General features: G+C 40.2%; 1 protein-coding gene across 1 annotated transcript in view; it reads left to right on the top strand.

Moving 5' to 3' along the window:
• LOC130574197 (uncharacterized) overlaps positions 1-14,122 on the top strand; it is a 66,743-nt gene that overhangs the window by 42,712 nt on the left and 9,909 nt on the right. Inside the window, exons 45-60 of the mRNA XM_057367262.1 lie at positions 122-238; positions 915-1,088; positions 1,723-1,930; positions 2,895-3,061; positions 4,468-4,580; positions 5,288-5,369; positions 5,580-5,717; positions 6,382-6,544; positions 7,227-7,348; positions 8,124-8,317; positions 8,852-8,943; positions 9,029-9,369; positions 9,762-9,890; positions 10,351-10,512; positions 12,069-12,233; positions 12,934-13,099. Of these exons, the coding sequence (XP_057223245.1) occupies positions 122-238; positions 915-1,088; positions 1,723-1,930; positions 2,895-3,061; positions 4,468-4,580; positions 5,288-5,369; positions 5,580-5,717; positions 6,382-6,544; positions 7,227-7,348; positions 8,124-8,317; positions 8,852-8,943; positions 9,029-9,369; positions 9,762-9,890; positions 10,351-10,512; positions 12,069-12,233; positions 12,934-13,099 (2,533 nt within the window). The remainder of the gene's footprint in view (positions 1-121; positions 239-914; positions 1,089-1,722; positions 1,931-2,894; positions 3,062-4,467; positions 4,581-5,287; positions 5,370-5,579; positions 5,718-6,381; positions 6,545-7,226; positions 7,349-8,123; positions 8,318-8,851; positions 8,944-9,028; positions 9,370-9,761; positions 9,891-10,350; positions 10,513-12,068; positions 12,234-12,933; positions 13,100-14,122) is intronic.

Below are 14,122 nucleotides of genomic sequence, written 5' to 3'. Positions count from 1 at the left end.
AAAGTTTTCATAGTTTTCATTGTTTTACTACAGTGTATCATTACTACAATAATTACAGTTATTCAGAAAAGTCTCTATATCAGAGATGTTAACTTATGTCATATTTACTTGGACTGAGCAGATTACAGAAGAACTGAACTTTATCCAGAAGTTGGATGTTGGGTCTCTTAACTACAAACTTACTCATAACATAGAGACTTTGAAGACTTTGCAAATAAAAGACAAGATTGAGTTGCAGGTAAGTTATCAAAGGCTGGGGAGGCACGAATGCAGCCTGGAATCCTGCCATGAGGGAAGCAGCAGCTGCAGAAGTGAGATGGCAAAGAACAGCAGGTGTAGATGTGACTTTATGCTTTTGCTGTTTCAGTGAAGGGCGAGTCCAGGTGCTCCCTTTGTTCTTGAGGAGAGTCCAGAGGCTCAGTTTGAGGGGAGTCCAGAGGCTCCGTTTGTTCTCCTGGGACAATGGCTCAGACCTTGCACAGGCCTGGGGCTGGAGGGTGGCTCCTGGTATGGAGTGAGAGGAGGGCAGTGCATTTGTGTCTGGCAGAGGGGCRGGGTCCCCTGGACACACAGGGCAGAGGGGAGCACTGCAGGGATATCACTGCAGTGTCCTTTCCAAATGGTGTTTTTCCCCTCAAGCCTCTGGGACCTGGCAGCTTTCTTTAGCTGAGACACACAAGCTGACAACACAACATTTCCTCTTTTTTAATCATGTAACTGCTTTAATAGCATTTAGACATGGCCATACTGGCCATCCATGTTAAAATGTTGCATTCAAAATAAAAGGGACACCTGTAACTAGGTTCCATTAATACAAGATTACTTTTGAATACATCTTTGAGATGACAGTACTTCAGCCAAAGAAAGGACCCTGATCAACGATGCTTTTCACAATTTATTTTTGTTGCACACAGGCAATCTTGAACCTCAAAGTGACCAGGAGCTTTAGTATGAAAGTGCTTTATGGTACTCACCTAACAGTTCTCGAAGGACAAATCCAGGAGTTTGAAACAAGTACCAACATAACAGGGAATTTCCATCACTCTTTGCCATGGCTGCTACAAGTCGGAGTCCCATCATCTTTACAGGTAGTTTTGGGTTTTGTTGTTTTGTTTTGGGTATTTTTTTGGTTTTGTGTTATTGTTTTGGGGGGCGGGTTTGTGTGTGTGTGTGTTTTGTGGTTTTGTTTTTTTGTGGGTTGTTTGGTTTTTTTAAAATTACAATTATTGTCCTTTATAATGATGTAATTCAAGCCCGTGGCTTGAATGACAGCTACTATTTTGTACTGTACAAATAACTCTACAGTTTCAGCACGTTTCACCAGGAATATTCCACTGAAATACTGCTTCTATGTCCTTTAATGGGAATTATATACTTAAAGAATTATTTCTTTGGGTGCTGTTTTCAGGGAAGTATTGGAGTACCTGCTATCTGGTAAATATTGTCAGGTGTAGATTAAGTATCCTTTACAGGGAGTTGTGTGTGTGGGATAAAAATGAGAATTTAACATAGATCAGTGAGGCTGGCATGGTTAGACACTCATTCAGTTGAATGAGTTTCATACTGGAAAGTCAAAGATAATTAATGAAAGGCCAAGATATGTTTTGTTTGAYGTAAATGTAGACTAGAGAGAACTTCCTTTCTTTTCCATTTTCTCCTGTTTTAAAATTAAATAGCATTTAATATTGTTTTGAGAACTTACATCTACACTTTAYTTTTTAGATGGATGTGGTTTTTCAAGGGAGAAACACTACTCAAGAGAGGTATGTGAACATTGCAGCTGGAGAAACATCAATCACATACATCATAAACTCCTATCATGTGGGCCACCAAGTGGATATCTTCTGCCAGAGTGTACACARCAGTGAGCTACTCCAGGCATCTGGCTACCCTAAGGCAATCAACTTGATTCTCAGTTTACAGAAATCAGGTATGTTTTTATTCTATAATAGCTCTTTGAGGGTGTTTTTCAGCTGTTCTTTCAACAGCTACAAATTGAGTTAAGAGCTGCTGGTATTACCTAAGAAGAGGCTTTACCTTTGTAAGTAAAATAGCCATTCTGAAACTGCACCTGTGATTAGTTGATGAAGCCAGTCTACCCTCAAAGCTTGCCCTGGCAGAAATCCTATCTGTACATCCCTCTTACATTGTGGTCAYGTGCCTTCAATGTCCCCAGGGGAATTTATTCATATTGAAGAAAATTTAACAGTGAGAGCACCAAAGGGCAGGAATTACTGAGGTTAGCAAGCACTGAATCAATACAAATGTGAGAGGCACCATCTCCTTTAATTCATTCAGAAAAAAGCAGCAGGATGAGAGGTCGCTCTCAGGACAGCCACCGTCACTGTATGATTGCATTCATGTCTGTGGTTTTTGTCTTATCATGAAGAAATTGGAGGTTTCACATCTCTCATCTCATTTTTATCTTTTAGCCGTCTGTATTTTCCTTTTCAAAAATGAGAAGCTGGTCTTCAGGCCATGCTCTTTGGGCAGTGCTGAGCTGCTGTGGCTGGAACCAGGTCAGAATGGGGTCAGAACAGCTCAGAGCTCTTCCCTGGAAGTGGCTGCTGCAGGCCAGGGATGCCGTTGGCTGTATGGATTAGTCAGCTCTGGCTGCACGAACACATTCCTGACAGGAAGTGATTTGCCATTTAATGCTGTATGTGGGTATACAAGCTCTGTTACCASAAGACTTTGAAAGGACAAAGTTCAAGGACATCCAGAAAAACTCTGCACTCCTCCAACCACAGGGCAAAGTTCTTGTAATCCTGAATGATGACTTTGTCWTGAATGTATTAACCCTAAAGCTGGCTGGATTGATTTTATGCAGGCAATACTGAAATTTCAGAAAAATTAGCTGCTCAAATTGGCACTATTTTGTTCCTTCTATACAGAAAACAAAGCCAAGACTATCTGTGAAATCCAGTATGATGAGAAAGATATAACTGTGACTGTGGATGTTGATACAGACTTTGAACTCCTTGGTGTATTTGTATTCATGGCAGAGGTGAAGCATTCRATATCACTTCTCCATCACCTGGGACTTCCCTTCTTTCTTCAGGTAATACACTCCACAGCTTTTGCTCTGCTTTGATTAGAGCTGTCACTTGAGATACATTTGCAGGAATCCAGAGCGCTTCCAGCAGCCTCRGTGAAATTACTCCAGGTTTATTTATATAAGTGCAGATAAGAGCTGCYTTAGCCCAGTTCATCTGAATCCTCATTTAACTTCAGTACTCAGCCAGGGGCCTGTTTCCAAGGAAACTGGTCAGGTACCTGAAAGTTTCAGGGTTAATCATTTCAGGAAGGCACACATTTTCTGTCACTTTGCAGTTAATAGGGCTCACAAAAGTAGAAAGAACTTTTGGTAGAAAACAGCTGTCCTTCATACCTACAGAACTCCTTGTCTTGGTTAAAACCACTTGTAGCACAAATACCTAAAATGCTTCAGTGTTGAATAAGCAGAAGTAGATTTATATTCCCAACTACTTGATAGGGTCAACAAAAGCTGTACCTGTTTATCCCTTGGGAGAAAGAAGCATTAGTTGAAATGTCTCCTTCCCTTTTGAAGGGTAGTAYGCAGAACAGCACTTCCAAATGATGCACCACCTTCTCTTCAAATAACAGGAGATATGTAGGTAGGATGCAAGAATGAAGGTCAACTTTTCTGAATATAAACATTAGATCAATATTAAACCTGATCAATGTTAAATCAGTGTTTCAAGGGAATATATAATGTTAACATTTTATTGAAAGATATAAGACATTTTTACTGCTTGTTCCCAATTAATATTTAGTGAAATGTCTTTTATCCACTAAAYAAATATCCTCTGTTTGAATGAAAACAAAGAAAAGCAGASATGGTAATTCTTGAGATGCSTTRTTKATGTATAAGGTATGAGTATAACCAAGGGACTTCAAAATTAACTGTTCCTGCAGACTTTGGCAAACACAACGTGTGTTAATATTGAAATGTGGGAGACAGCCCCCATCTTCCCCAGAGGGATTCTTTAGCATTTTCTGGATAAAGTTGTAGATGATCCAAGAGCCATGGGAGGAAGAAAATAAAAGAAAATATCCTGGAGTAAAAAAAATTTGTGGAAACTCATCTGTTTCTTTTAAAAAAAAAAAAAAAAAAAAAAAAAAAGAAAAGGCAATTTTTTCCCAGTATATGAAAAATGAGAGTGGGGAAGACATAAACAAGGACCAGTAGCTTTAGCCTTAAACCAGAGTACATTGAAAGTAACACTAATATTTGTTAATAACAAATTATGGAAACATACCAAAAAAGAAAAAAAAAAGGGAAACCTCTCTTGAAGCTCTTAGTTTACATCTAAAGAAGGTCTGTCTGTAAGATAAACTTCAGACAAGAAGATAGTTTTGAGTGAGTAAAGAGATTGTGCTCAGTTGAGGTGAAATGATGGGTAGAAGTYAGAGCATGTGATTTGTTTCTTTCCCCCTCCACAGATGACAGTTCAAGAAGTCATGACTGAAAATGAAACTGAAGGAGCTCTGAGGCTGACCTATGAACAAAACACAAACTTCACCTTTTCCATCAGCAGAAAGAAAGATCAGCAAGGGTAAAAGGGTCATTCTGAGCACTGTATAAAATGCCATTAGGCCACTRTGATTCCCTGGAAAACAGCTCATGTATTAATCACCAAATCACTGATGAAACGGATAACAAAACTTGGATAAAGTGAGTTGTCACACCAGGCAGTCTGTAAGCCTCAGGAAGGTTCTGAAGGCTGCAGATTCCTCCCCTCACAGCTTGGGACATGCCTGTCTCTCTGCCTGCCCGCACAGCATCCAAGGTGCAGACAGTGAAAAAGCCCATAACACTCTAGGCCAGAGCCAGACAAGTACTTAAAAATATAACTTGACATAACTGGTTAAATCTTATTAGTTTCTGGCACAATTAAAATTGGTGGAATTATGGAGACTTGGTTTTCTAAGCTGGTATCAGTATGGCTGCATGTGCACGAAGCTGTAGGCTTTTAAGGGTGTTTAAGAGGTGTGATATTTTCAGCCTTGGGGTATTTCAGTTATTTCTTAAGTTTGTAGCAAAAGACCTTTGCACTGAAGGTCTGGTAAGCCCTGTTAAAATCACTAATAATTGTAAATTCTAAGTTTGCAAACCRTGACAGTATTTGCGAAGTGGAAAGTATTGCCTTTTGTAACTCTAAAAGCCATGGTAGACTAGGATCTAACTCAGATGAACTTGTGCTGCCAGCAAGAGTGGACTTTCTGAAATATATTTGAATTAAAGTACATTTCTTCCCTCCAGTGAGGAGTTGAATATAAAAGCACTCCAGACTCATCCCTTCTTTCTGCAGTACTTCCCCTGTGCAGCAGAACTGTCTTCTAAGGTAACTGTCTGCAGGTAATCTGGCACATGCATCACTGCAAATTAGACTTGTCTAATATTTTAGGAGAGAAGCTGCTTTATTTCTAGTACTAGTATCTCTTACATTTTTGTTGTTGTTGAGGATGTTCATGTTTCTAAAGATTTTAACAATCTCAGTAATTTTCCTTTTTCTTCCTTTTTTTTTTTTTTAATTTAATGGGACCTTGAAAAGGTAAATTATGATTTGAGTGAAGCAAAAGGCAAACTCTACCTCAGGATGGAAAAAAGGGATTTCAATGTTTCAGCAAAGCTAACTTTCACTGGAAGCAGCTACACTAATGCCATTGAAGTGGCACAGACCATGGCCCAGGTTGGTATCCTCCACTGATGGTGAAAGGCAGGCTGTGACAGGAGGGCACTTGGGGTGGCTGCCAGGCAGAGAAGGTCAGACACAGCTCCTGCTCTGTGAGGTGTTTTGCCCTTCATTTCTCCAGTGGCAAACGTTTGACTGTAGATTAGTTTGATTTGATATRTATTTGCTCCTATAGATGGAGCACACATATAGGACTTGTAAGAAACAAGAAAAATAATGTGTTACAAACTGAATGATTGCCAGTTTTTATTATGYAGGTGCCACACATCACTTTTTCTAAATAAGAAAAGATGTCACAAATACATATTGTTTGTTCTGTCTACTGGATTTATTCTGTAATAGTTGGTCTCTTGTAAGAATTATTCTGTAAGATAAAAGATAGAAAATCAAACTGTATAACAGGAAAAGACTGTTATAAAGGGAATGCTCAGTTGTTTCTGTGTGTTCCATTATTTGCAAAGATGACTTTCTGTAGAAATGAAGACAAGCAGAAATGAATGGTTGTTTATACGAGAGCAGTGGCCTTAGAGTATCAACGTACTAGACCTTTGAAAAGCACATTCCTATAGACACCACAGGACTTTGGGGTACCAAAGGTACCCTTAGGTTTTTAATTCCTCAGAGAACTTGGGATTTAATGTYTCCCCTCTTTTATTTTTAGTTAAAGATTCTTCCAAGGCAACTTGTKCTTTTGACAATTTACCAGAAAGGCAACAGAACACACCTGCTGAAGCACATTGCCCTGTGGGATGGCCAAGAGATAAAGTTAACAGGCASTTACACTGGACTCTTCCCAAAGCTGTCTGGAGGTCATGGCATTCAGGGTAGGTTTCTCAAGCCCTTCACAAGTGTTCAAAACAGACTATAAAATAAACTACATAAATCTGATCTCAAAATGCATGTTCAAATGGTTTCAATCCCGGTTTCAACCTAGGCCTTCTAAGACCTTGTTTGCTTTAAATTCAWTGTAAGTCTGGCTGTTAGAAACATCCACTTCAGGATACCATTTCTGCTTTGTGGAACACAAGCACTGGGTCCTTCAGGGAGCACTGGTCACACTGGCTGCTATCCTGAGGTGTTAAACCCTTATGTTGAGGCTTTATGTTCTGAAAATAGAGATAGTTGCTCTTACTTGTTTGGGTGTTGTAAGCTGTTCCTCTTCCAGTGTAARGCCATCTCAGTTTCACACAGATTACCTCCCTGGCTGTTGTTGCTGAAGTTGCTCCGGGTGTAGCTGTTAATCTTTAGATTATTGCAGGTAACTGCTGTATTGCTGATAAATAGAGAGATTGTTCCTGCTTTCACTTACATTTCCTCATTTTGAGCAGAAATCAGTGCACTGAAGGGGAGTGTGAGTGACTGCTGTGGAGATGTGTGTGTGTGTGTGTGTGTGAGCACAGACCGTGTTTTCCTGGGAACCAAGTGCTGTCCTGCTGCCTGTGGGAAATGTCCTGTCAATGACCACGATTCCTGATGGGAAATCTTACTTGTTTGTTTTCCTTGCAGTGGAACTTCTCCATCCTCTCTCCATCCCTTTCCCATGGCAAACCAGGGTCAACTTGTATGTGAAACATTCTGCACGCAGTCACTGGGAYGATCTCACTGTCAGCTGGAATGAGAAGGACCAGGTACAATGGCTCAGAACAAATAAATGTTAGAATGACAGGAATATCAAGTGATTTTTTTTTAAATTAAAAAAACACTAAGCAAGCCAGGGAATTGAACTATAAAGCAAATGATCACCCTYCTTGGATGTATAAAAATTCTGACTATGAAAGATGAGCATATTCTTGTTGGAAGTATTATCAGGTCACACTATTTTTTTTTGTTTGCAGTAACCCCACACCTTGCTGCTTAACCAATKGTGATGAAATGCATAAACTTCAAAGCACTGGGTAAAGGCCTTTCAGAGTAGATGGAAAGAATAGCACAAATGTCATGCTTCAAGCACCTTAGGGACAAAGAAAGAAAATSTAAGACAAGTGAGCAAGTGTGAGCATTAGTGTGAGGATGAAAAGGATGAAGAAYTTGTTGTGTGGGTACAATACTGTGTTTACCTACAAGAAGGGGACACATACCTTGCTTAGCATTTTTGGTTTTATTGATTCAGTCAAAGCTCTTTTGTATTTCACCCTTTCACTCTCCTCTTCATTAGCAAAAATGACAAATATGGAACAGTTTAAACCAGTCTGTTTTCTTCAAGTCAGCACTATTTAAAAAAAAWTATGGAGTAAAAAAGACAGATCTAGGAGAAGTTGATTGAGAAGTTCTTAAAATATAATTTTATTATGTACATAGTCTGAGGAAAAGGTACAAGGAAATCTTWCTGGATGTATGTTTGAGGTCACATGTGAGAGGTGATTTACTTCACAAGTTCCTTTTCCATCTGTTGATATGGATCAGATATCAGTGTCATCTTCTCTGAAATTTGGGAGACACCGGACGAGCTACAGAGCCAYTGTTGCCCACCCATTTAATTACACTCTGAAGCAATTGGAAGTGCATTCCTTGGCAGAAAGAAGAGGCAGAAAGTACAACCAGCAGGTGAGATCAYGAGACAGGTTTGCAAAATACTCATCTGTGATGCTGCAATTACTGTGAGTGTGCCTTCCATCCCCAAGAACTGCAGAACCAGATATCATCCTGAAAAACGTAAAGAGCACTGAGTGCTGTTCCCTCCTTGTGTCCAAACCATCAGCACTGTTTTCTTTTTTAGGCATTACTGTTTCTAACTGACAGTCTTGCACTTTTAGCATTGACCTATTTTGGATGGGAAGAATCCAGAAGTRCACAGGAACAGCCAAGCAATGAAAATGAGGCAAATTTCAGCCATAAAGCAATGAGCAAACTCCTTTTCCATACACATAAGAAAAACCACAAAACCCCCCACAACAAAATCAAATCAGAAAATGTCTGATACCACTGTGAAGAAAATGTAAATTTTTGGATTGTATAGGAAATTGCAACACAAGTGTGGAAATGTGCAAGACTAGAAAGGCTTTAAAACACAACTGTGAGGTGCACTTGCAAAGTGTATATAGGGAAAAATAGGAGGAGGAAATCTTCAAATCATCCTTCCAGATGAAATACTACGGTATCATTTCTGTCTGGCACTGCACTGTGTGGGTCAGGACACTGCAGCTGCTGAGGATGAAGACTTCARTAATAAGATGTGCCAGCAGTGCAGGGTTTGTTCATCTGGAGCCCTTTGGTCCTCAGGGAGGTTTGCTCAAGAATTGTATTCAGAGGAATAAATTCTCTTGTAGGGTCATTATTGCAGCTGTGCCATTAATTTCTTTGCATGACAGACACAGAAGTTTCCAGAGAGGGCAACCAAAACCTTCCATTGCCTCAGTTGTACAAGYGCAGCTTCTCTGTGTTTGGCTCAGGCCTGGAGCTTCCAGGCCACAGAGTTCCMTGGAGTTTTGACCTGGCTCTGTCACTGATTTCCCTGTGGTTCTGTTTTCCTCCACTGGATGGGGATCATTCTGCTGGTTCTGGTTTTGCTGCTGGACAAATCCTTCTCTGGTTTCAGTTGCAGGTCTCAGGGAATGCAGGGCAGCCTGCTCACCTCYGGCTGAGCCTGGAGGATAAATCCAAGCTGGACATCACTGCCTGGGGTGGCTGTGTGACACTCTCTGCAGGTCAGGTATGAGTCTGGCAGCCTTGGAAGGGATGASTGTAGCTAAGTTTCTATGATCCTCACAGAATGATTTTTATATTCCGCCCTTGTTACCATGTGAAAGCCTTTTACTTGAAGTCAACCTTTTCATGTCTCAGAGGAAGAAAAATAAACCCTGTGGAAAATTCTGTTTCATGGTGCCAGACATAGTTGTACTTGGGCTGCAACTTTCCCTCAGGACAGAATTATCCCAAGAACCCTTTAGCTTTCTTGGGAGAAATTGAAGCAGTGTTTTATGGGGTTCTCACTGTTCAGGGGTTCTCACAGTGTGTTTTTCCAAGGAAACCTACTGCCTAGGATATACTAAACACTTTTGGTTTTTTATTATTTGCATGTGTCAATTTTTTCCCCTCTTCCAGCTTCAAAGAATATTAAGCATGGAACACCTGCRTGCATGTGGGTCTTTAGAGCAAAGATCAACATTGTTTAATGAAAACCTAGATCTGAACTGGGATGACAAAAAATTCAAACACAATTTCACCTATGAGGTAAGAGAAGACAGTTTTATCTGTTGAGTCACCATTTTTATGGAAGCTGTTCTTAGTAGATGAGAAATTACTTTTATTTTAGATGTAATGTTGAGTGGATTTTAAGAAAGCTTCTGTACAGCACCATTTTCAGTGAATATCATTATTTCACTTTATCTTTTACATGTTTCTCTACACAGGAAGAAAGCTAAATGGAGYATAGTTAAGAAAGAGTTTTTACAAACTAGAGGCCTCATCTGTGCCCTAAATTTGCAAAACTGTTAATTCTGTAGGATGGGGACCAGTAAGAAGGCTAAGCCAAAACATTGTATAGCARGAAAGTTATGTTTTGGAAATGTTACATTAAAATCCTGAAGCTACTGGAGTAACAAAAGCCAGCCTGGGGATGGATGAGTGGGCTCCAAGGAGTGTCTGAGACCCTGCTCTCATCTTTTAGCTYTGTTTTCTTGGCTCATTGCAGAGAAATCAATTCTTGTATCCTGATAAGTTCCAGTTAGAAGCTGACCTGGAAAATATTTTCCTGACCYCATGTACCAAACAGAAGATTCTGGGTAAAATAGAAACAAACTACTGCTCTTGCTTGGATTACTATACAAGCTTTGAGTTCTGTGACCTTCCAAATGTAAGTCTGACATAAACATGAACCTACTTCAGATGTACTTTAATGTAATTACTGGTTTGGAGACTTAAATTTTCCTCAGCTGCAATCTTCAGAATTACCATACTTCTGTAACTTAAATAAATAGTCTTTTGATAGCTTCAGGCAGAAAGGTTCTGCTTGCCACTTCCTCTTTCAAAGGTCTTTTAATTTCGTGTTTCTGGAGAATACCAAAACAGACTCATAAGTGATCAAAAAGAAACTAGAGATGAGCAAAAGTGCTTTCCTTCCCCTGTGGGTAAAAGTTTGCTGGGTTTTGTGATTGCTCTGCTGGTAGTGATGGATTTTTGAACCTTAATGTAACCTTATTTTTCTGTTACACACATAAACGGAAGGTCCATCCATGATCTTCCTTAGGTGCATGCTGGACCTCAGAACTGCCTGTAGAGAAGCACAACAAACACAGAACCTAGAACTTGCAGCAAATGTCTCTTCCCAGTTCCTAGTGGCTAAAACACATCTTTGTTTCCTCATTTACTGTCAGAGCAGGTCACACTCTGTTAGAAACAGGAAAATTTTTCCCAGACCAAGGTGGGATAGAACTTGTTTGTAATGCAAAGAATGTATATGTGTGTCATTCCAAAAGCAGGTGCTGCTGTATTTTTGGATCATCCTTTTCAAAGGTATCATGGTTTAAGCCCAGCTGGAAATGAAGCACCACAGGCACTCATTCAATCTTCTCTCTCCCCTCCTCTCCCTGTGGAATGGGGAGGAGAATCAAAAGCAAAACTTGTATGTTCAGAGAAGAACAGTTAAATAATTGAAAACGAAGTAAAATACAATAATAATAATAAATAATGATGATAATAAAGAGGGAAAGGAAACAAACAAACAAGTGGTGCACACACAATTGTTCAGCAGCTGCTGACTGATGTCAGAACCCCCTTCCTAAGCCATGATCAGCCCTGTCCAGGTAACTCACCCCAGCTTCTGTACTGGGCATGCTGTTCTGTGTGTGGAATGTCCCKTTGGCCAGACTGGATCACCTGTCCCAGCTGTGCTTTTGTGCACTTCCTCACTGGCACAACAGGAGACACACACACGAAAAAATCCTTGGCAGGATAAGCACAGCTTAGCAAAACCCAAAACATCAGTGTATGACCAACACCATTCCCATTCCCAAACACAGCACTGTACAACCTACTGAAAAGAAATTAACTCTRTCCCAGTCAAAACCAGGACARTATTCACCTCACMTCCTGTGCACTCCCAACTTTATCAAAATGTCTGTATCCGAATAGGAGTAATAAACACTGGACATTTTAACAAAATGTAGTTCTTTGCAGCTGTTCATCTGGCCTTAAGCTGTAATCACTTTGTTATAGCACAGAAACTGAAGATGTAAATGAAGACAGTGCTATRAGGAGCAGCAGGATGTSCTGGTTTCTGAAACTACAAGTTTTGTTCATTGTGTAATTTCATGAGAATGCTGCCATTGTACAACTTCTTACTGCTCAAAGTAGAGCCCATTTTGTTTGGAAGAATTTGGAAGTTTTAACACCTTTTTTGTGCATACTTAGGTAATTGTTTTATCTGGAAAGCACCAGCTCAACAAAGATGACATCATTTTGCAGTCAGAGGGCAGATTCCGCCTTGGTGATCACGGGAGAGATGAGGGGTTGATTGGAGTATCCMTAAAGAATCAGAGCACTGCTGCTGTGAAGAACTATTCTTTGGAAATTGAAGTGAGTTTCTATTTYATTTTACTGGCACTGAGTTTTGGTTTTTAAAAGCCTGCTGCCATCTATCTCCCRAACGGGTCAGGTGCAGGCAGATCTRAGGCAAATCTCTTTTTCTCTCCTCCGCTATTTAGCATTTGCTTTTAATTCCCTGTGAAATTAATAATGTAGAGAGGCAGATGGAGGCAACAGAGTGAGGCAGAAAACTAACGGGGTCAGCACCTCTTCATTAGCAGGAATGTGGGTAGTCAGGCATTAGCTGAGACAACACTATTCCTTCACAAAATGATTGTGATGATATAATTAGTAACAAATGTGGAATTATTTTTCCATCTCTCTCTTTAGAGAGGAGGGAGATGAAATGAGTATCAACTGCTCTGCATGAGCTTTCTTTATTCTCTTTTGGAATTAATGGCACAAATTAGCAGCCTCACAGGGAACYGACTGTAACATGATGTTTCTTTCATTGCTACCATTAAAATTTAGCCCACAAGCCTCGTGCTATCCATTCATTCAGCTCCTGAGCCAATCACTCTGATGTTTGTGCCTCTCTCAATGTAACTCCTGCATGCTGGACAAGCAYTGGGAAATATTTCCCTCATCACCTACCCTTTTGTGGGAAGCACTGWTATTTAAGCACTATCTCTGAACGATCATTAATTCTGTGGGGTGGCTTTGAATAAATGTTTTTCCTTTACGGCTGCAGTTAAAAGCCTTTGAAGATATTTGGCTAGGCCTGACAGGAWCTGCTGCTTCCTCATCTGGCCAGAGCCAAATCCTGGTGGAGGGGATTATTGATCAGAAAGAGAAAATAAAAGCAKCTGCTTCAAAAGGAAAGGAGTGTTTTCAGTACTACATGGGGTATCTGAAAGGTATGTACYTTCACTGACAATGCTCTCAGCCACAGGACTTAGTTCTATGTTTCCTACAAAGAGCAGGGAGCTGGGCTTGATCTTTAGGGGACTCTTCCAACTGGAGCTATTCTGTGACTCCCAGCTCAATTCATTCAGGGTATGGTTTTTCAGATTAAGAGAAGCTGAAGCTTAAAACTTGTTACAAAAGTAAGTTTGGGATCCATTTTTATATTATTACCAGCCTGAAAGGGCTGCAGTAGATCATAGCAAAGATAGGATTAATTTCCTCTTTATTTAACTATCTTAAAGTTGTGTGCTTTGTTTAAGATAATCATTACATTCTAAATTCAGTGAAGGGAATGAGAGGCACCTCCACACTGGTGGTACCACATGCTGGAATAGCTGTAGGAACTGGGATGTGTACAAACACTGGCTGCAGGGGATTGTCTCACAGCACTCAGCTCTGACTGACAGAGAGATAAAAAGGGCTGTTGGTTCAAGTTGTGCCTAACTTTTAGATGAGTAAAGTTAGATGAGTGGGRCCCATCCACATTTCAGCTACATTAGAGTTGGGTGCAAACAAAGCAGATTTGGTGATATCCCAGTTGTCTCAAACCCATGTTGCTGATAATCCCAGCCCTTGTTTCATTTATGGATTTGCCATKCCACGTGTCTGCAGGGGAGTTCCTCTCAGGTTCCTGTCTTCACGCACATAGTAAATGTTACAATGTTTTTGAGATTAGGACCATCAGTTGGTGAATCACTGAAGTCRGAAGTTTGTAGAAATGATTCAATTCAGCTCTCTCGACTGATTCTATGTGCACTTTGCCAGCCATTTGTTTATGCTCATCAGCTCTTCTGTAGAAACGACTTTGTGTGGTGAGTGGAACTGACAGGCTTTCATTTAAGGGCTGAGCAGTTTTGAAACACATGCTACAAGGGACAGTGAAGACTTAAATCGGAAAAAAAGGCCTGTGAATCAGTGTGATTGAGAGATTAMGATTTACATTAATCCAGTGCTCCAGTGCTTCCTTTGCAGTA

The sequence above is a fragment of the Malurus melanocephalus genome, unplaced genomic scaffold (genome assembly GCF_030028575.1).
Source record: "Malurus melanocephalus ecotype Western Australia unplaced genomic scaffold, MMel_1.1 scaffold_77, whole genome shotgun sequence".
In the NCBI taxonomy this organism is placed as follows: Eukaryota; Metazoa; Chordata; class Aves; order Passeriformes; family Maluridae; genus Malurus; species Malurus melanocephalus.
This window is presented reverse-complemented; position numbering and strand designations above follow the sequence as displayed.